The sequence below is a fragment of the Sinocyclocheilus rhinocerous genome, unplaced genomic scaffold (genome assembly GCF_001515625.1).
Source record: "Sinocyclocheilus rhinocerous isolate Xijiao unplaced genomic scaffold, SAMN03320098_v1.1 scaffold534, whole genome shotgun sequence".
NCBI lineage: Eukaryota > Metazoa > Chordata > Actinopteri > Cypriniformes > Cyprinidae > Sinocyclocheilus > Sinocyclocheilus rhinocerous.
This window is the reverse complement of record NW_015646352.1, coordinates 3,335,829-3,358,656: the sequence shown is the minus strand read 5'-3', so window position 1 is coordinate 3,358,656 and position 22,828 is coordinate 3,335,829. Positions and strand designations below refer to the sequence as shown.

The 22,828-nt window shown below is 37.4% G+C and overlaps 1 protein-coding gene across 1 annotated transcript in view; it reads left to right on the top strand.

Moving 5' to 3' along the window:
• The first annotated feature begins 2,555 nt into the window (after positions 1-2,555).
• The window catches only part of LOC107707416 (cytosolic carboxypeptidase 4-like), a 170,948-nt gene continuing 150,675 nt past the window's right edge, over positions 2,556-22,828 (top strand). Inside the window, exon 1 of the mRNA XM_016511404.1 lies at positions 2,556-2,696. Within this exon, the coding sequence (XP_016366890.1) occupies positions 2,582-2,696 (115 nt within the window). The 5' untranslated portion in view covers positions 2,556-2,581. The remainder of the gene's footprint in view (positions 2,697-22,828) is intronic.

The window sequence follows — 22,828 nt, the reverse complement described above, 5'->3', positions numbered from 1 at the left end:
CAGCTCACATCTAATCCTGACTGAGTGTATTGGCTTTTCCAGCTCTGCCAAAAACAGGAAGAACATTGCAGATGTTGGTTGGAGTTTTATTCATCTGAAGCTTCTTGCTCTAATACAAGACTATTTTTTAGAAAGGCATACTTACAGTGTTCTGGGCGCTAGTGACAAATCCTGACGTTGTGCAGTTTTGGAATTGGGGAAGGAATCATAGTTTTGTTCACCTCTTGTCTGGTTGGCTCTGTTACTTTGTTCACATTCCAGTCCTCACTAATGAAAAACTGTGGAGTCTCTTAGGGTAATATCCAAAAGCTGGGGAATGGGTTGATTGACGTGCCGTTGACCAATCACGCACTGATAATTTATGCAAATAAAAAATTTGGCCAATAGGAACGTTCTAACCTGAAAGTCTGCGCTGTTTTCTGTACAAAGCAGCCAATGGCGGAACAGTGGGAGGAGCGTCGCGGAAGGCGACGACAGCGCATCACAACAAGTAGCAGGGAAGTATTATGACTTTTTGTGCACATATACGCTTTTTAAAACTGCTACAATGACGAATGTTCACCTAGATTAGCAGTATTTTGGCAAATATTTAATTGCATTTGAAAAATAGACCTTATTTTTAAACATAATTTAAAAATGCCCTATTTTATTGTTATTGAATTAGCACACTGTTGTTTGTTCATAAGGCAATGGGTTAGTGACATCTATAGTTATATCCTTTTCCATGTATTTTTATTTTATCTGTGCGAGTGTAACAATTGTAAATTGAGGATGTTTTTAAATGCAATGCTTTTAGCTCCATCTAGTGTGGGATTGTTATATTCATAGCTATGATAAAGCACAACACACCTAGAACTGTTTTCAACCGTTTTCAAGCTTTTTGAAATAAAATGATCCGTGTGAGGGGATCTTTTGTGCTTCCTAAACAGTAAAGTCATATTTTCATTTATGAAAATCTGTCGTCATTGTAAAATTCTTAAATTGTGCCTCTTGTGGTCTGAGGGTCTCGGAGTTTGAAAACCACTGAGCAAGATAGATCATGTCAAGAAAATGGCATATCATTATACATACTTTCATTTCTCACTGGTAATATACTTCAGTTTCTTTCTTTTTTGTGCAATATTAGGTTAATTCATTAACATCAATATTTTAGGTGGTTAAACTGTGTGTAGGCCATCTATTTTATATTTATAATATACATTTATTTCCCTTTAGAAATATTGTTTTATTATTACTTGTGAGTCTTTAGTTGCTATCTGATTTTTATTTTTATTCCACAGTTAGTCTAAGTGTTAAAGTGTTAAGTGTTAATTTCCAAGCCTGTCCCTGTGCTGCTGAACCATGTGTAACGTGATCAAGTTCACTTCGATTTGAGTCTGAATGCATTTTCTGGGCCAGTGCATCGAGAACACTGCCTTGTCCTTGGCTTAGCTAAAGAGATGGTTGAATTTCATTGGTGGCCATAATTAACAATGTTCTATCTGCAAAATCACCAAGGGAGTACAGTATACTCCATTAGTTGTCTAAATCTAATCCGGGACCAAAGGCTCTTTAAGTGTGGAGAAATGTGCTGATCTTTACTGCGTTAATACATGCAAGACAGGCAGAGTTTTACCGCATATGCTGTGGTCATTAGGAGTCAGATCATGAAATTGTAGTACTATAATAAAGCCACAGACTTACTGCAGTGCTTACAGCAGCTTTTGCTGGGGTAAAAAAAGGTTTAGGACTTAAAAGGCACGCAATGTGAGACATATCTAATTTTAAATGTTGAATAAGTGCCATATAAACCAGACAGGGATAGCCAGGTGCCAAAAGAGAGGATTATATAGATTAAATAATATTTGTACATGTCAAGTCAGATTTATTTATGTTGCGCTTTTCACACTTCAAAAGAGCTTTACAGAAAATTATTATGTTAATGTTTATAATAATGTATAACTTCATGTGTGCAGGTTACACTTTTATATCAACTTTATATGCATATCTGGGCAATAGTATTACATTTTGATCAATCTATATAGTTACATCTGTCTCTCTATTTATCTGGCTGCTAAATATGAAAGCATTCAGAACTGCTAAATCTCAATTTTGGTAAAGTGTCTTTTAAAAGATGGCTCATCATCGTAGGTATTACATTTCATGCGGTTTCCACTTGATGGATGACCCTGATGAGAAGATGGTAATGTCCCTCATCATTTTAAAATGTATGCACCACAGATATGCAGCTGGCCACTAAGAGGGTCACAGGAGAGACCCATGGGTTATCCCGACACAACAAATGCCCCCTAAAATAGCAAGACTATAATCCTGCTGATATTTGAAGATCACTGTAAACTTTCCAACAGTGCTTATGTAAATTGCGCTACCCATGGTGCACTTGTTGCCAAACAATAAAATCTGACCCGCATGACGTACCACTGGCGCTCTGAATTTCGAATGATATGTTCTCGCCATGGAACAGTTTGTAGAGAGGTTTCTATGCAACGGAGGTTAAGTGCACTTGGTCATAACCCCTGATCTGACTGAAGGCCAATTTGTTTCTTTCTAGCCAGGTTCTCTGCAAAAACGCAAGCTGAACATGGAAGACACACGGGATGAAGCATCTGGACCTGAGGCCCCTGCACAGGTCACCCAGCCATGTACGTTTTCCAAATCATCTTTGATTAGAAAGCTGAGACAGCACTTAATCAGTTGTAAGTATATTATTATTATTAGCCATCCATGCAATATAAGAGTGAGAATTAATTAATGAGTTTATTTTTATTTATGCATTTATTTATAAATATGCATTTATTTATGCATGTATCTATCTGTATTTATTTAGGCATTTATTTTTTTTCTATATGCATTTATTTTTATCTACTTATGTTATTATATGCATTAGCTTATAATGGTATAGCAAAGGATGCATTCATTTAGCAAACATGGCATTTAAAAAGTACAGCAATAAGGTTTATGTAGTTACATTGATCATTTTGCATTATTATTTCCTTTTTTTTACTTTTTAGCATTTACTTATTTATTTTTATTTATTTGTTTACGATCATTGTAGAGTAGATGGTCTTTTGAAATCTTAGATATCTACTATTTTCACTGAAAGTAGACTAGTTTGCAGTGTACTAATCCGAGTCTAACTATGTGAAGGAAGCTTCAGAGCGTCTTCTGTCTTTGTTGCCATCATATGCGTGACAGTTCATTTAGGCGAGATGCTAATGGTGTTGTGTCTCTCAGCTGCTGATGATGAAGCAAATCAAGCATAAGATGAGCCACTGTGGTTTTGCAGCCCCATATTTAGACATCTCTAAGCTATCTGTGTAACTGAATCATGTGCTGAGGACACACTGTGATCTGGCACCAGATTGATTTAAAAAAAAAAAAAAAAAAATATTAGGAATGTGCTCAGTGGATCTCGGCAGCTATAAAGTGTTTTTGTCATAAATCTATGGTTACAACTATGTGGACGCTCAAACAGCATCCCCATATGTGCTTGTTGGTTTCAAAACCATGGGCTTGAGGAGTTGGGCTTCCTTCATCTTCCACTCTTCTGGAAAGGTTTTCCACTGGATGATGGAACATGACTCCTGGGATTTGTTCCCATTTAGACTCAAGAGCATCAGTAAGGTCAGGGACGGATGTTGGGCAAATGGGGTCTGGCTCACAGTTGCTGTTCCAATTCATCCCATAGGTGTTTAGTGTGGTTCAGGCCCAGTGACGGCTCTACACCGGGGCTAGGGGGGGCTATAGCCCCGTCAGAATTTTTTATAGCCCCGGTTTAGCCCCATTTCTTTATGAAGTAACTCTGACGTCATCAATATCATTTATTTTCTTAGCACCCCCACATATTGGTCTAGCCCCCCCTTAGCACCGGTAGAGAAAAAATTCTGGCGCCGTGCCTGTTCAGGCCTGGGCTTTGTGCGGGTCATTCAATCATGTTTATGGACAAAGTGGGTAGTGTGATTTCTTTGCCTTCATTTTCCTGTCTATTCTCTATAGAAATAGCCTATACTAGGGTTGCCTAAACTTGGGTTCACGAAGCGTTTATCATAATAAAACACTTACTAAAAATGAAATTTTGTCTGTTTACCTGCATGTCATGTTACTATTAACTAACATCAGAGAACTGTGAACATGCAAATGTTGTTAAATTATTGAAATATTATCTTAAATTGTCAGAGGGTACTTCAAGCAAGTAGTACCATGTTAGGCCAAACTTTTGTCTTCTACTTACAGTACACTATCATATGGTTTCTGAAGACTAGCACGTCGATGGTCGTTTTTATCATTTTTAAAGCTTAAAGGGGTATTTCACCCAAAAATGAAAATTCTGTCATCATTTACTCAACCTGGTCATCTGTTGAACACAAAAGAAGATATTTTGAAGAATATTGGTAACCTAACAGTTGATGGTATCCATTGACTTCCATAGTATTTTCCCCCCATCTTATAGAACTCAATGGCTACAACTATTTGTTTACCAACCTTCTTCTTTTGTGTTCAACAGAAAAAGTAGTATTTGGTTAGTATTAACTTAAGAATCCACAAAAACACTTTTTTAAAATTCTGTGCAGCTTTCCAATATTTCCTCTGCTCTGATGTTAATCATGATGCTGGTTTGCGGCTAGAGTAATTACTGATGGTCAGCCATGAAAGCAGAAGGTTTTGCAACCTAAAGGCAGAAATTCCTTTCACTCTCATAACTTCTGTTCCCTTGTATCTTTCATCATCCAGTAAGGGTGAGATGAGAGTTAATGAGGAGGTAATCTGATGAGGATAGTTTTCTGTCTTTAAGTCTTAACTGTGCTTGCAGCAGTAGGCCTTGGAATGATTCATTTATTTATTTACAGAGAAAGATATAGATGTAGGGGAGGGATAGTTGTCACACTTTTTATTCCAGTGAATTATTTATTTATTTATTTATTTAAGTTTCTATGTAGACACATAATGTTATTAGTTTATTTTGCAACCAGAATTTTTCTGATATGGGCTATTGGCATCTGGCTTGTGAAGCAACTTGATGCAGTTACCAGCTTCATTTTTTCTTTCTTGCAGAATATAAACAATAACTAAGCTCTTTATACAGTATTTTATGTGAGGCATCATGTGTGTCTGTTCTTATCATTTCCCCAGAGTCCCAGTTCAAGTGAAGCACCTTAATTAATGTAAGTGAAACTCTGTTTGAACTCAGTGGCTGTAAATTCGAGACCCGGTCTTCCCATGCCCTACGAGTCTCTTGTAACTCAATGTGTCCTGTCTGCATATATCTCTTCTGATTCATGCTGTTGTTAATTGCCCTGCTCATACTGGCCAGAAAGTTCTTTAATGAGCTGGGGTTGAAATACTACAGACCACTAAATCCAGCTGTGTATTATGTATAATGCAAGAACATAGTGTTTACATGTTAATGCCATTTCCTGTCAGACTAGTCAAGAGTGTGTGCTATTAGCTGTCATGACCATGTCAAGAGCTGTCGTGACGCCCTTCTCCTGTAGTTTATGAAGATGTGAAGTACAATGTGACCACAAGAGGGAGATAACAAGCCATGTATTGTAGAAAAAACAAACGTGTTGTAAATCAATGTGGCTCTCAGCTGGTTTTGCTTCAGGACCCAGACTGTACGCTAGATATCAAGTGACCAAAATCGTTTAAAGTACACAAATAAATAAATAAATAAAAAGAATAAAAGAATAATCCCTTAAATTTTATTTAATTCTGTCAGCAGTGGTTAGGACAAACCATTACTTATATTATTTTTTATTTTTTGTTATGTTTTTAATCAAATCTTTCACTGCAAAATGATATGTACATATATATTATAATTATATATGTATATATAATTAAAATGAAAAATTGTGTGCATTGAATTTATTTAATACACAAGTTTCACAGTTTGAGTTGAATTAATGAAATAAATGAACTTTTCCACGACATTCTAATTTATTGAGATGCACCTGTATATATATATAACACGCGGTAGATATCAATTACATTAATGTACATAACATATAATACATTATAATATAATGTGTGTTCTGTATTAGTGCACCTTAGTGTCATAATTCTGTAAATTTGTGTGCGTTACTGCTCATACATGCGAAAATAGATTTGAAAGGAGTTTATTTGAATATTTAATTGTGTAATTAATATTTTCTGTGGGATTTGCCCCACCCCCCACCACCAAACAGATATTTACTCACTGTGTTCCTGCAGCTGCAGTTAATGACTGATTAAATTTCAGAAAGGCCCTTTGCTTCCCCCCTCCCCTTCTTTCTCTTGCTCTCTGTGCGTTTACTTTTTTTGTTGTGAGGTTGTTGGTGCAGAATTTGAGTAGATGGGTGAGCGGTAGGACATGATAAGGATATTGGAGTGGGGTGGGAGAACTGGCAGCCCATCTTGAGGTCAGATTTCACTGCCCTCTCTCTGCGTGTTTTATGGAAAGTGCTATTTCAGCCATCCCCAGCATGCGAGTGCCAGTGCTTGGTCGATTGCTCATGTTACAGCCGCCGTCTGAGTGACAGTCATACTTTCTGGCACACAAAAGAGCCCAGTGGAAAATCCTGAGCCTGGCTGTGGTGGGATACTACCACAGTGCAGGTCCTGTAGCGTTGGGAACAAAATACAAGATGCACATCCCATTCAGGGTGCAGCACAGGTGGGAAAAGAGTCTAGGGTCCACTGTGGGTCTGATGAAAGGGGGAGATACAGAATTGGCAGCGAACGTAATATTTTTTGAGACCCCCCAAAATTTCACAAATCCCGTTTTCAGGGGAGCCCATGTCTTATTAAGGGGAGCCGAGCTCCCCCTAGCTTCCCCCGTAGTTCGCACCCTGAAGTTAGATCTAAAATTGGACTCCACTCTTAGTGGGTATATATGGAAGCCCTTTTCTGTCTTATGTAAAAAAATTAAACGGGTAATTCTGAGATAAAGTTTAAATTCAAGTCACAATAATGAGCAATAATCACAATTTTGAGATATTAAGCCACAGTTATGGGAAAAAAACTGCTATTGTGATATATATAGCTTCAATTATGTATCTAAATTGCAATTATCTTGTAAATTATAATAATTCATAATTGACTTTACATGCTAATTGGGGCTTTTTGAAAATCATAATTTTGACTATGATGAATAATTGCAACTTTACGAGGCAATTGTGAGATATTAAATGTCAGGTTGCATATATTTTAGTTATATAAATTTGAATGTATTTACATTGAGGTAAATGGCTTCTCACTGAATCATAACCAAAAGACCTCTGCTTCCTTTGAGATAAAAAATGAGAGCTAAAGATCCAATCTCCCTTTTATGATTTGTTGTGATTACTGCTGTATTGCTCGCTCATTTTACCTTGGTTATCACATGAAAATAAACAATCATTCACTTTTAAAACCTGAGAGAAATTTAATCTGATAACTGGTGGGAGAAAGTAACTCGAGATGGCTGTCTACGTGCATTTCATACCAAGGTTATGTTTTGCTAAGCGTACTAGATGACAAGTATGTCTGCTTAAGGGTCTCAGTATCCACATTTGCGTAATTCCCCTGTAGGTCTGAGCATAGAATGAAAATTGGCCTCAGATGTGAAATTAAAAACACTGTTGTCATCACTTGATCAAACCCACCTCCATCAAAAGCATGAGAGTTAAATTCATGAACTGTGAACATTAAAACAATTTGTTTTAACTCTAGGGGTATTCTTTGCATGTCTTTATACAGTATAATATTTTTTTCTGTAAATGTTACCATTCAGCAGATGCTAAATCAGCTGCACCACAACACAACTATTGAAACTACAGCCTGAAACATGCAACACAATTAGCATAGTCTGAGTGACTCTTATCAGCCGAGAATCAGATTGTGCTGGTTGAGCTGCATGTTTTGAATTGTTCAAGAAGAATAATTTCTTCGGGAATCGGACCTCACTTGTCGGACTGTTTGTTTTTGAGTCTCTTAAAAGAACTCACTCATAAGAGTCGTTCTTTTGGGAATCGGATTACACTGGTCTGTATTTATATATATATATATATATATATATATATATATGTGTGTGTGTGTGTGTATATGTATATGTATATATTTATTATTTTTTTACATTTTGTTTTATTCCCTAAGAAGTCCTTCATTCAGTTTGATTTTGTAAATCCATTGCACTCCCATTCCCAAAAGAATGAATCTTATGAGTAGGTTCTTAGTGAATTACAAACAGAGCACAACCAGTCTGGTTTTTGAACAAATAACTCATGAGTTGGTTCTTTAGAACCACGAAGATAATCGGGACATTACCTAGGATTGTCGGAAGGGGAGAAATCGGCCCAAAATCAGCCCGGTTATCTTGTGGTGTGTACCCAGCATTAGTGCATCTCAAACATAGGCCTGTCAGTCTTAAATCAGTGTTGTTAATGGCTGATTGTTTAAATGATGTGTGTAGTTAACGATACATGTTAAGTTTTATCAGTAGTGTTTTATTGAAATTAATGAATTTTACTACTTTTTTTTGCTTTATTCGAAATCATCTCATCATTTGGCAGTGGAAGTACATTTCTTTTTTTTTCAAATATTTTTACCTTAAAAATACCAAAAGATTTGGACTCCTTATGATTCCTATTCCTTTTTTAAAAGCCTTTTTGGATCCACAGCTTGAATCCAGGGTGGACTGAAATAATTTATTTTGGCTTTATAGTTTAGAGCGTGTCCTTGGTCAGACTTTCAAGGATTTCATCCAGCCCACACGGTTTATCAATAATTTCTTGATGCCCGCTGTGTACTTGATTTTCTCATTCACTTATTGATTTTAAGAAGCAACTGCTTTTATGCGCTTTCTTTTCCTCTCTGAACCACCTTGAGTTTCTAACAATGTTTGTGATACTTTTTCTCTGTATCATGCAACACATTGTAAACCGCAGCATCATTTGTGGAGTGTTGTACAAAAGTGTTGAGGAGTCATGAGGCAAGATATTTATTTTTGCTTTTAACCTGGGAATGGTTTGCATCAAGACTTAAAGATGGATTGTTAACTGACAGCTTAGAGTGCTGCACACTCTTCCCGGCATTCTCAGCTCTGCTCTTATTTATTTATGGGACTCTGAGCTGCTTGGCATAGAAGTCTGTCATAGGTGCCCTGCATCACTCGGGTTGATAACTTATTTAACATGTTTGTGCTCCGAATGCTTGAAGAACAAGCGAAGTGTTGTTCCCTGTGTAAAGAGGGTGATGCCACAGGGAAGGTGAAGGAGAAACAGGAGGAGTGCTCTCTGTTGTTTAGAGATGAAGCTAAACCTCTCTGTGAGGGACTTGATGGGGTCTCCTGAAAGGTATCCCCAAAAAACATGATTACGCTCCGCCTGCTTTGGCTGGGATTAAACTATCCATGGCTCCCAGCAGGCTACTGGCATAAGCCCCTTGAACCTCTCGAATGTTCTCGAAAGAGCTTGAGCTCTATATATATTTTGCCCCACTCAAAGATAAACAAAAGCTACAAAAACTGCCTCAGGTACCACGCTATACCGTTGAAGTTGCATGCCTGTCAAGACCATCTTCTGCTCCCTTTGGTAGGTCTTGAAGCGGTAAAAACATAACTTTAGATTATGCATGGTCTCATTTGAACTGATGCAAGAGCTTCTACATTCTGTACTTATAAATTTTGCATTTATCTATCTTCTTGTCCGTCCGTCCATCCACCTGGCCTAAAAATTATTTAATTGAATTTCCACTCATTGCAATTCATCTTTGCATTCATTTAGATTAGAATTCTGCATCTTGTTTGCTACCTCAATTCAAATTCAAGAATTTAATTGCAATTCAAAAGCCATTCTCAATTAATTTCTAAATAGTGCACAACTTTGGTAGATCTAAACTACATTGGAACACAATGGCTTTCACTGTGTTGTCCAAAAACACTGAGACATTTTTCAAAATGCATATTTTGTGTATCCTTTTTTGCCTTGCAAGTATCTGTGATGGTGTTTTCTGGGTCTGAAGTCAGCTGAAGATGGAAAATTCCATACTTCACCTGAGCAAAATGTAAGGACTGCAAGTAAGTGGTTTGGAAAACAGGACCTAGAGACCAAAAGAGATTTGGCCATCTGACAAGTTCTGCAGCAGGCAGAAGTCACTCCCCCAATGTAAAGTGTTAATTAAAAGGTTGGGAGACGGCCAAGCAGTTGCAAATTTGTAATTGTAGGCAGCCACCTTTACAAGATATGCTTCTACAAGCTTCCCGTGCATGCCTAGCTGTAGCATTCAACGGTTTTGTTAATTTTCTATCTTGGCAGGCTAATGTTCTTGCACCGTGTGAAGCTCCTGTGATTGTTGCAACTAAACATCACTGTGTGAACTTGGCAACCAAGCTGACGCTAATAGGGGCTTTAGATGGTGATTTACAGCTGTTTTGTTCTGATGCAGTTTAGCAGCACTCAAGGGAGAATAATGACCTGAAATGTGGACAACATGGATAGGGTAAGGATGCACACATGTGCTGTGGTGATACTTGTTAGCTTTTGTGTCATGCCGATCAAAGGGATCCCATTGCATGCTTGTATGAATAGGGTTTATTTTCACTTATACATTCCTGGCATAACATGCTATTCATATTGTGTGGTGTGGATGGACACATCAAGAGGCCGAGACTAGTTTGGATATCCTCCATTGGCAGGTTCTAAGTCTACCACACATGCAACACCACATACACACACTTATAAAAACCCTGCCATAAGCTTCCTAAAGAAGCTGCATAAAATCACAACACCAACCCCCCACAGAAAGCCACCACACCACCCTAGACGACTTGTGCACCCTGGACTGATTTACATCCCATTGGCCTTTACGGTACACTTGCCCCTGTTACTTTTTGTCAGGCCAGAATCCAGTTGGGGAGTTTACCCAAAGGGAGGGGAGGGCATTTAAAAAACGGCCAGGTGCGACTCTTACATTCAGGACTCAGTGAGTGGTCTAGAGGCAGAGGGAGGAGGTAGAACCAGACAGAAATCTATACCGTACATACTTCCACTTTGTGTTACTCTTGGTTCTATATCCTTTTGAACTTTTTTTCTGACCCTATTGACCATCCCAAGATGTACAGCTACAGTAAACCAGGTCGCTTCACCTGGACAGCGACATTGAGGGAGTGTGGAAGCCTCTCTAATGGGGGTAAGCGAGAAGATGAATCTCTGCAATGCTCTGAATGCACATCAAGTCCTGCACTTAGCAAGAACGTGCCGTGTGTAAAGAGCGCTCACACTGGAGCTTGCACATGCAAATGTCTTGTTTTACTTGCACACAGGGATCTTTTGCAGCCTTTCACAGCTTTTGACCAGGTTGCATGAGCTTGATGCATCTAGCGTTTTTAAAAAGAATTAGTAGAGCGATCAGTGAAAAGATTTTAAATGCATGCTCGATAATCAGCCGATTGATGTAGGCATACTGTTGTTGATGTGCAAAGATTTGCATGTGTGCTTAGGCCCTACCTTGTGATTGGTGAGCCAACGGGATGGGTGGAGCTCTTGTCTTTGCCATCTTGATCTTGGCACTTCGGATAGATTTTGGGCAACCACATGGAATGTCTCAAGCCCCACCTGCTCTTTGCTTTTAACTGAGCATACGACGATATGAGTTATTTCCATTAACTCAAGACATTGCACAGCGGCTGTATCGGGTTTTGTTTCTAAAATAAGCTCGACCTCCTCTCTTCATGTCACAAATTGCCATGTCAGTCCTGTCAAAATGACATTATTTTTATCTTGCAGTCTCAACAGTGAACTCAGCAGTTTTCGATATTTGTCCTCCTTGCCCCCTTCGTATGGTTAAAGATCCATGAGTTTGCCTCTCAAACGTTGGGTTATTTATGGTATTATGTAACTAAACAAAGACCACTGCTGAGTGACGGTTACATTCCACAATGCATCTGTGCCAGGAGAATGCCATTGAGAGAGAGCGAAAGCGCTAAAGCTCTTGTGGCTTTAGGAAGACCATGTCCCACAGGTGTAGGTTATAAGTTATAGACTCTGCCTGTCTGGATTAGAGAGGGATTCAGTGGTATTGTGTGTGATGAAGTCACCTTGCCACTTATGGGGATGTGATATCTGCAACTTTTGATGCCATTTCGTAGTTATAGAACTAAATGTTCGCAAGTGTTTGTGTATGTGTGTGGCACTCTAGATGTTGTTTACACTTTCAACAATATTGGTAAAAAAAAGATATGACCCCCCTCTGTGTAATTTTAGCCATGACTGTATTCACTGAGGCATTTAAATATTTGTTCATTCTGCCATGCCATTAGAGGCTTTAGGGAGATTAAGCCGAAAACCCAGCAGGCACTGCTGATGTGTCACTAAAGCTGAACATTGTTAGGGGACTTCAGGGTCAAACTGTTTTTTATTATTAGCACGTTATTAATGATGGTCAGACTTTGGCCTCTTGAAGAGGTTAATACTTTTTGTACAAAAAAATAATGTGATAATCAGCTCTAATTGAATTTACCTGCTAAGATGGAATGTTTGTTTTTGATGTAGTGGAATAGCATTGTGCTAATGCCACTTTTCAAGTGGACACGATTAAAGTGACTCAGACAGAACAAATGTGAGGTGCGGTTGTTTTATTTATTTATAAATTTTTTTCAAAGCAGGTTTCTAGTTTCCTCCTGAAGTTCAAGGATAAGTCATGCCATTTTCACCTACCCTTCATGGTGCTTGCTTTAATCAGCAGCTGTTGTCCTAATGGAGACGGCTTGGATTTGTTGTCTCCCAAAGGCATAAGGGAAACTATTTACTGTTGCTGTTTTTTTTTTCTTTCTTTTTTTTTTTTTTTCAAAAGCTCTCACAAAAAAAAAAAAATAAATAAACTTCATTTGCCAAATGCTAATGAAATATTGTAGAGTAAGTTGATTAGCATGTAAGAACCAAAGATAGAATACAACTTGTATAAAACCGTTGGCAGTTCTGACCAAGTATTTGACCCCATCGAGAACTTGTATCAATGTAGCTTGAGCTGGGAGTGTTACCTTTCAGCTATGAATTCTTCTAATGAATCAGATCACTCTTGCCAGGATCTTTTTTTTTTTTTATGTAGAAGGACAGGAAGTCTAGCTTGAGGCGGAACTTTAAGTGACTCTTAGTAGCCAGCAGGTTGGCATTTATGGTATCTGGCTGTATTCCCACAGCATTAGGAATCATTTACTAAGGACTGAAAGAAACTTTTATAGAATGAACATGGCAGTGGTATGGCACAAGCTATGCTGTGCACGGAGAACTTTAAAAGTTTCTAAAAATTACTTGGCAAAACATGGCACATGATCATGATTAAGGCCCAGACAATGACACTGGCGTTCTCAAACTGGTATGTGGGTTACTAGTGGTCAGTGAAGGACTGCAAATGTAAATAATCTGCAAATCTAAATTAATAAATATTCTATATATAAAAATATTATATCATGTTTATATTTAAATATAATAATAATAATAATATTATTTATTTATTTTTTTTTATTTTTTTTAGGTAGCTAGTTTTTTAGGTGGTCTGTCACTGATCTAGATCTCCATCGGTGACTAGCCCTGCTAATTTACAGTGATAATTATTGAATGAAACATTCATTTGACAACTGCGCTTTTTCTTTTTTTTATGCAAAAATCCAAGCTGTCAGAATAAGAAAGTAGTGTTTTATATTTATTTATTTATTCTGACGCATGTTTTATCAGATGTGACAGTTGCTAAGCAATAAAACGTTGCCCAGGGAACAGTCAATTTGGGAGAATGAGACGCTGAAAAATCTTTTTTTCATTTCATAATTGCTGGATTTGATGTAAGAAATACTGCCGGGCTTTGAACTGAGGAAGTCGTCACGTGATAAAGGTTCGTTGACGACGATATTTAGTCATAATTTTCGTTGACGAAAGCAACACTAGAAGGATGCATCATCAAATATTGCCATGCTATTTGAAAATAGATCATTCGTGTCTAGAGTTAAAATTCGGGTTCGGGAACACCGTTTTAGGTAACAACAGTAATTTGTTTCTTAAACATTTTGTTTACAAGGTAAGTCCAATAGAAGTTTGTTAGTAGCAGGGTATTTATTTTTCTTCACAGCCGTAAAGACCCCATGAATCCAAACTGGGAGTTTAGGCTAAATGTCGGTTAGCTTTGAGGTCATCTATATGCTAATGTTTTTCTAACAGCTTTAGCAGATATATGCATTTAAAATCTACAGTCTTTCTCTTCTGGAAAAACGGACCAATGATGATTGATCTTGTTTGGAAATATATACACATTTTAAAATGCCAGTAAAGTGCTCCCTATAATGAGAATGTCCCATCCTCCTACACCGATTAGCAATAGCAACTAGCATGTCATGGGTCAGGGTTTCGGTTTAGTATAGCTTTAGCAGCTAGCCTCTGCTGATGTAGTGAAACCACCATTTTCAGGGGGCAAATCTTATGTTCCACTTATGCCCTATCAGCTGTTAATACGAACCAATGATGATTGATCTTGTTTGGAAATATATACACATTTTAAAATGCCAGTAAAGTGCTCCCTATAATGAGAATGTCCCATCCTCCTACACCGATTAGCAATAGCAACTAGCAATGGATGGGTCAGGGTTTCGGTTTAGTATAGCTTTAGCAGCTAGCCTCTGCTGATGTAGTGAAACCACCATTTTCAGGGGGCAAATCTTATGTTTCTCCATTGGCAGCAATTCAGAAGTAGCTTTAAGCCCTTTTTTTTTTTTTGTAGGCAACATATAAATTGCTGAAAAAAAATCATGTTGTCCTCTTTGCGTTTTCTGCACGGGAACATTACCTAAAGGCAACTGGCTGTAAAAAAAAAAAAGACAATTTGTCCTGATCCAACCTGTTTGAATAGGAAATACGTCAAACCATTTAATTGAATCTTTAACTAGCTCATACCTTTCACTCCCCTTTAAGATAGCAAATACTGTAAAAAAATAGGGATGTGACCTTATTTGTGACCTTTGAGTTAATGTCACTTAATAGCAGTCAATGGCGTAACTATGTCTTCATAATGCATATCTGCTATTTAATAGGAGATGAGTGTAATTTTTATGTGAAGGGCAGGGCTCCCTATAATGAGAATGTCCCATCCTCCTACACCGATTAGCAATAGCAACTAGCATGTCATGGGTCAGGGTTTCGGTTTAGTATAGCTTTAGCAGCTAGCCTCTGCTGATGTAGTGAAACCACCATTTTCAGGGGGCAAATCTTATGTTCCACTTATGCCCTATCAGCTGTTAATACGAACAGGCTAGTTTAAATGTTATATAATTATAGTTTTTACTATATATCTGACGTTTTCACTATTACACAGATCACGCAATCAACTCAGAAGCTGCTACTGACTATTTTCCTCCATTATTTATGCTTAATATAAGATGTAATGGGAATAGAAGGCCCTTTTATCTAGCTGATTATGATCCTGGTTTGTAAGAAACCTGAACAAGGCCTGGAACAGTTAAATTCAGTCCAGGTATGCAGTGTTGCCATCTTTGGTTTTGTTTGGAAAGTGTATGTGAGGGTTGAATGATCTGTAATAAAGTCATATCTGGTATGAGCAGCTGGCCTTTTTAAGTAGGTGCGTTTCTAAGCCTTTGACCCCAGGTACGTCAGCATCCAGGGTCAAAGGTCAAGCATGGCTGCCTGTAACATTCATGACCTGCTGATGTTTAAAGGCATGAAAAAAAAAAAAAACATTTACACGTTCATGTGCAAACTCGTATATTTCAGTGTTTTGGCATTACATAAGTAACTATTTACGCATGCACAAAGGTGCCAAGAGCTTAAATCATATATTAAATCAGTATTTAGAAAATATATATCAATATATTGAAATAATTGGTTTTATTTCAATATATCCGTATATCATTGGAAGCAAGTTTCCGCCATGGATTAAAATGAATGAATGGCAATTGTGACTTTTTATCTCACAATTCAGACTTTTTTCTCAGAACGGTGAGAGATAATCTCAGAATTCTGATTTTCTTTCTTGCGTTTCTGATTTTTCATCTTGAAATTCTGACTTATAAACTCAGAATTCTAAGAAAAATCTCGGTTACACTTTATTTCGATAGTCCACTTTAGACATTCTATTAACTATAAGTAACTTTGTAACTACATGTCAACTACATGTCAACTAATTATCATTAATTTGCAACTACATGTCTACTAACTCTCAGAGTAGACAGGGTAGGTTTAGGGTTAGTAGAATGTTGACAAAGAAAGTGTTAGAAGATATTAAGCAGACAGTCTACTAATACTCGACTAACTGCTAGTTGACATGTAGTTGCAAAGTTACTTACTGTTAATAGAATGTCTAAAGTGGACTATCGAAATAGTGTTACCAAAATCTCACAGTTCTAAGAATTCTGAGTTTACATCTCGCAATTGAGTTTGCATCTTGCAGTTTGAACTTTTTTTTCAGAAATCAAGTGTAGCGTTAGTTCTGGCAGGTCATGTTAGTCAAGCTTGCATCAGCTGACTCTCAGCTGATCCCCATCTACCTATAGGAATACGACACCTATCTAAGCATTCATATATAAGGTCCCTCAGTATTATCAGCAGTTTTCGCATTGCTCAGTAGCTAATTACCCTCCTCCATCCCCAGCTCCTCCTCTGTCAGTCAGGACTCAGCCTTCTGATTATCCTTTGAATCAGACTAATTCTAAAATGTGTACATAAAATTATTGAACTTTAACGATATCTGCAATACATTTATGTTGGTTCTGTTCTGTTTACCCTGGGGGGGTTTATCGCTGCTCTCCCTGCTCTCATCCATGCTAGGCTGCATGGATGCGCAGGGAGTTCTTGCACAGAACAGAACCATACCGCCAATCCAAACTGTATGCTAATTGTCAATTATCTTTGACGATAGTGGTCTTTGATAGATGGTGACTTTTTTTCTGTGTTTATATATTGCAATTCTCAATTCTAATGTCAGCTATTTGTCGGATATCGGTGTTAACATGAAAATAATTAGGAGCATATCTTCAGTATTACTTCAGAATGAATGTATCTCTATCTAATAAACATAAATGGACCTACATTTATTTATTTATTTTTTTATTTTTTGCATTATTAATGCAGGAGTGTGGAGAAATGTCAACACACGCACAAGTCCATAACACCTCTAGCTCTCTCTTGCACACGCTCTCAGTGGCTCATTACGCTCGGAGCAGAGGTTTATCTCTTTTCCATCTGTCTGCCACAGCTCGGTGACTCCTAATTTATCATTCTGGTCAGTAGTGAATGGCTGGGTTTCTTCCTTGGATCTCAGTGCTGAGAATGGAATATCAACTCTTTATGTTGTGATTTGTAGTGTAGTAACAGAGTATATTGCTGGACTATTTTAAGAAAGCATATGCAGTTACTGACATGCAATATAGGCTTCTACATTTGATCCCGTGTGGGCCTGGAATTTCACTTGACTTGATTAATGTTATCGATGAGAAATCCTCTGTTGATGATTTATGATTGACATGCCGGGTTGCTTTGTGTATGGGGTGTGCTTGATTTGCGTATGCATGCATTTGTCAATATAGAATATGCCAGTGTGGCTGGATGAACCTGTGTCCTTTAACTTGACTCAATGCCGAAGTTTGGCCGCGGTTCTTTGGCACTCGCTGTACTCCCAGTGGCTCCGTACAAGTTATACAGAGAACCTGTGAACTTCATCGTGCCCTTTTCGTTACAGCAGGAGATGAAGATGGAGATGCATTTGTCTGCATGACAGAGGTGACATCCAGAGCTTCCCTAAGCACTTACTAAGAGAAAAGTCCATCTACGCTGCACACATATGTTCATCAACTTGACTGCCCATAAGTGGCTTCAAATAAGCAGCAGCTTGATAACCATCTTTAGCAGATTTGTAGTTTCCATATATTTTGTTGTTGATGTCAAAGACTGCGTTCAATCAAATTCTACAGTATTTTGTTGCAGAGTCACTGTATGGCTAAAACAGTTGCATGTATAGTAGAATTCGGGGCTTCAGTATGATAGCAGATGTGACGCATTTTAAAAACGTGTGACAATAAATCTGACGAAACTAGATAATGAGATTCCCGAGCTGATAAATTAGTGTCATTACAGTGAGCACCAATACACATAATAACCAATACAGCATGAGCCATCAGGTACGATTTGCGAACAAATGACTCTTTTGAATCAGTTCATTTTAATGAGTCAATCAAAAAGATTCATGAAACTACCGCAAATGCATTTGCGCAGTTCGACTGAAGTCAGTGGATCTTTGAGAGCCGTTAATGAGTTCACAATTGACGCTCTCATGAGTCGTTATGGATGATTCGAAATAAACCAACTGTGTTGTTGACATACATATAAATACATATAAGAGAGAGGATATAAATGTCCCAGGTCCCTTTTAATGATGGGTAGTTGTGCATGAATGACAACTGAAAATGAAAAAGGCTAAGTGAACAACAGCATTAGCATTGGTGGAGGGGTGGGAGGCAGCTGGCAATGGAAGGGATGTTTTGTTTCTTGTCTTAAGCCTCTTACTCTTTAGCTCAGTCAAACATGAAGGTCAAAAATGTTTTTAAATAGATCTCCATACTCGAGGGAAATGTCGAGTAATGCTGAGGGGGAGCAAGATCTCGCACCATCATCTAATTAGTGCAGTCTTTTGCTCTAGATGCGTCAGAATTGATGGCAAGTCTGAGAAATGCTGCACTCATTAGATATTAGTTTTCTTGTTCAATTTGTTTTTTGACGTATGATAATTTCTTTTAAACGTGTTGCAAATATCTGTGGAACAACAATATCGACGTGACTCAGTTTTGATATGATGTGTTGCCACTGTGGCATGTTAAGTCATATTTCATATACTGCCCTCTAGTGTTTAAACAAGGTATATATATATATATGTATGTATGTATGTATGTATGTATGTATGTATGTGTGTGTGTGAAGCTTTTTTCACTTTTTATAATTTATTTTAACTTGTTTGTAAAATAACAAACATTTTATCAACATTGCAAACTCAATTTATTAACATTAGTTTCATGGCCAAGTTGATGTTCATATATTAAACCCTATTCAGATGGTATTTTCAGTCTTTTATGGTGATGTAGAAGAACATTTACATGCCTCCTTTGCGATTAAAAACTTCCACTGCATTCCGAGTTAATTCACAAATTACAACAGTTTGTTTTACACATGGTCGACTACAAGACCATATTCCAACATGGTGTTGAATGTTATGCCAAGCTTGTTGCTCTCATTATAATGGTTCATTTTAGCCAGCTAGACTGATTTTCCTTTTTTTTTTCTCTCCTTATAAGCTCCCAGTAACTGTGGCGTGGTAATTTTACTTCAAACTGTTCTCCCAAACAAGCTTTCGTTGTGCCAAATAGCCAAATTACTGCACAAAGTGTCAAACTGTAACCCTTAGCAGTGCTCAAGATTTTTACAATTAATTTGGCACAATTCCTCCTCATAAACTCATGGCAGTTCAGATGAGAATTACTTTCTGAACAATTCCAATCTTGGTGTTTGTCCAAAAAATACATAAATAAATAAAAATGATATATTTGTGAGAGGTACCAATTACCTCTCATTGACTTGTACACAGCACTGAAATTAAATTCTAAGGCCGTGATCACAGCTGCAATTAGCCAGAGCTGCTAATTCTTATTTTAGCCTGGGAACAAATGGTGGGGTGGAAACTCACTCCGCTCTGAAACCCGAACTTGCGAAAGATGTCTCAAGTCGGATAATGACTGACTGGGTCACTGGGAACAGGACAGAGGTGAAGATGGATGCTGTAGCAGGAGCTGTTGTTAGCATGTCCTGCGTCAGCTCATCGCTGTACGCCTGGGAAAGAGTCATGGTCCCTTCTTGGTATCAGGCTTCTGTTACCCAAAACACAGAACCACAGTTCTGGGATCACTAATTTTAGTTTTGTTTGCAATTAATAACACAGCTGACTGGGTTGAAAATACTTACTACAATTCCACTTGAACGTGCAAAGTTGTGTGCTGACGTCCCCTGAAGAGTGTAAACACTGTGGCACTTTCAGAATTCCTCTGTTTGTTTGAACACACAGACGTGTCAACTTGTTGTTCAACCAATAGCATGAGTTTAGTGGGATCACCTGTTTCTAGCACATTGTTTGGGGCAGAAGTGTTGGTAGAAGTGTGTGACTTGGCAGAATTATGTATGTAACCCTTAGCAGTGCTCAAGATTTTTACAATTAATTTGGCACAATTCCTCCTCATAAACTCATGGCAGTTCAGATGAGAATTACTTTCTGAACAATTCCAATCTTGGTGTTTGTCCAAAAAATACATAAATAAATAAAAATGATATATTTGTGAGAGGTACCAATTACCTCTCATTGACTTGTACACAGCACTGAAATGAAATCCTAAGGCCGTGATCACAGCTGCAATTAGCAAGAGCTGCTAATTCTTATTTTAGCCTGGGAACAAATGGTGGGGTGGAAACTCACTCCGCTCTGAAACCCGAACTTGCGAAAGATGTCTCAAGTCGGATAATGACTGACTGGGTCACTGGGAACAGGACAGAGGTGAAGATGGATGCTGTAGCAGGAGCTGTTGTTAGCATGTCCTGCGTCAGCTCATCGCTGTACGCCTGGGAAAGAATCATGGTCCCTTCTTGGTATCAGGCTTCTGTTACCCAAAACACAGAACCACAGTTCTGGGATCACTAATTTTAGTTTTGTTTGCAATTAATAACACAGCTGACTGGGTTGAAAATACTTACTACAATTCCACTTGAACGTGCAAAGTTGTGTGCTGACGTCCCCTGAAGAGTGTAAACACTGTGGCACTTTCAGAATTCCTCTGTTTGTTTGAACACACAGACGTGTCAACTTGTTGTTCAACCAATAGCATGAGTTTAGTGGGATCACCTGTTTCTAGCACATTGTTTGGGGCAGAAGTGTTGGTAGAAGTGTGTGACTTGGCAGAATTATTATTATTAGTCTTATTAAATGTTTAGATATTATTATTATTATTATTATTATTATTATTATTATTATTACCATAAAAAAACTGTAAATGGTATTTTTTATATATAATTTTAAATTTCATTTGCATGATTATTTTTAAATTAAAACCATAATAATAATAATAATAATAATAATAATACTCATTATTATTATTATTATTATTATTATTAGTTTAATTAAATGTTTAGCATTATTAATATTATATTACTGTTGTTGTTATTATGTTATAATTTCATATCAATATTGTATTATTATTATTATCATTATTATTATTATTATTATTATATTTGCATTATTAAATGTTTAGCATTATTATTATTATCACAACAAAACATCTGATATTTTTTTTTATTTTTTAGCGTGATTCTTCTTAATTGTAATAAATTCTTAATAATAATAATAACCTTAATCTTAATAATAATAATAATAATAAAAATAATAATAATAATCTTCTGCCAAGTAATATAGTTCATTTTAGGTTTCAAGTGCGGCTCATCCAAATTTAGAATCAGTTTTAAGGAGTGGTATTAAATGTTTTTTTTTTTTAATTGTTATTTATTTCAAATAAATAAACCATTTCAGTTACTTTTGTGGCAGTGTTTTGAGTCAGCATAAAAAGTTTGTGCATAGTTCAATGGATTTAAATCAAAAGTTGACAGTTTAAAAGTTCTAATGCCAATAGAAGGCTACATATGGTATGCGTTCCTTCTGCAAAGATTACTCAGCTTTTTTGTATGCCGACAGCCGTCGGTTTTGGCTCCTTAAGACATAAACAAAATCACCCTGACTGTAGAGGAAGGACTCAGGTTACTGCCAGCGAATCGGCTAATGAAAATGACGCACATAAGCCTTCATCAGCTGCTGACCATAAACATTATTCTTTGATTGGACCATCAATGCAAAACGGTTTGATGACGCACTGCAGATGGAACAGCATGACAGGTGATGCTGCCCTGTTTTGTTTTTTTTAATGTTAAAGATATGATCTGTGTGAGTTAAGCCCTATTCAGATGGGCCTGGTTTCAAACTGAATGAGTTTACAATCTCAAATTGAACGTTACAATGCAAACTATAGATGTCCTCTTTTACTAACTGCAATTACAATGGAAAACCTACCCATATGGAATAGTCGTCAATTCAGGCCAGCTTTTTCTCAGTCTGGTTATAGGTTCGCAGTGTTGCATTTGTAGGGTGCCTATCCTCACTTTGATTTCTCTGAACAACATCTTGATCTCATCATTTGCACTAGAGCTGTCATCACCCAGGATTCATGCCCTCTACTGACGTTCAGTGTCCTAAAACAGTGGTATAAATAGCTGTGTGTTTGCAGCTGGACACAATATGCTTGCTTTGGCCTGATGGGACATTTAAGTCATTTTCCACATAATAGTGTAGTCGGCAGATTAGATTGTCCCCATGATTGAGATAATTATAAGGTCTGAGAGAGGTGTAAATTTGTAGAGATACTGTGCTGCTTTTTTCCCGTGATGATGCAGCCTTAAAGGGGTCATATGATGCGATTTCATTTTTTCCTTTCTCTTTGGAGTGTTACAAGCTCTTGGTGCATAAAGAAGATCTGTAAAGTTGCAAAGACTAAAGTCTCAAATCCAAAGAGATATTCTTTATAAAAGTTAAGAGTTAGCCACACCTACCTAAAACGGCTCGTTCTAACACGCCCCCACATACCTACGTCACGATCTGGGAAGATTTGCATAACACCGCCCAAATGTTCACACAAAGAAAGAAGGAGTAACTTTTATTCTCGCTGTAATATTGAAAAGTGAAAAGTGAAAAAGTGAAAAGTGACGTGACATGTGGCCAAGTATGGTGACCCATACTC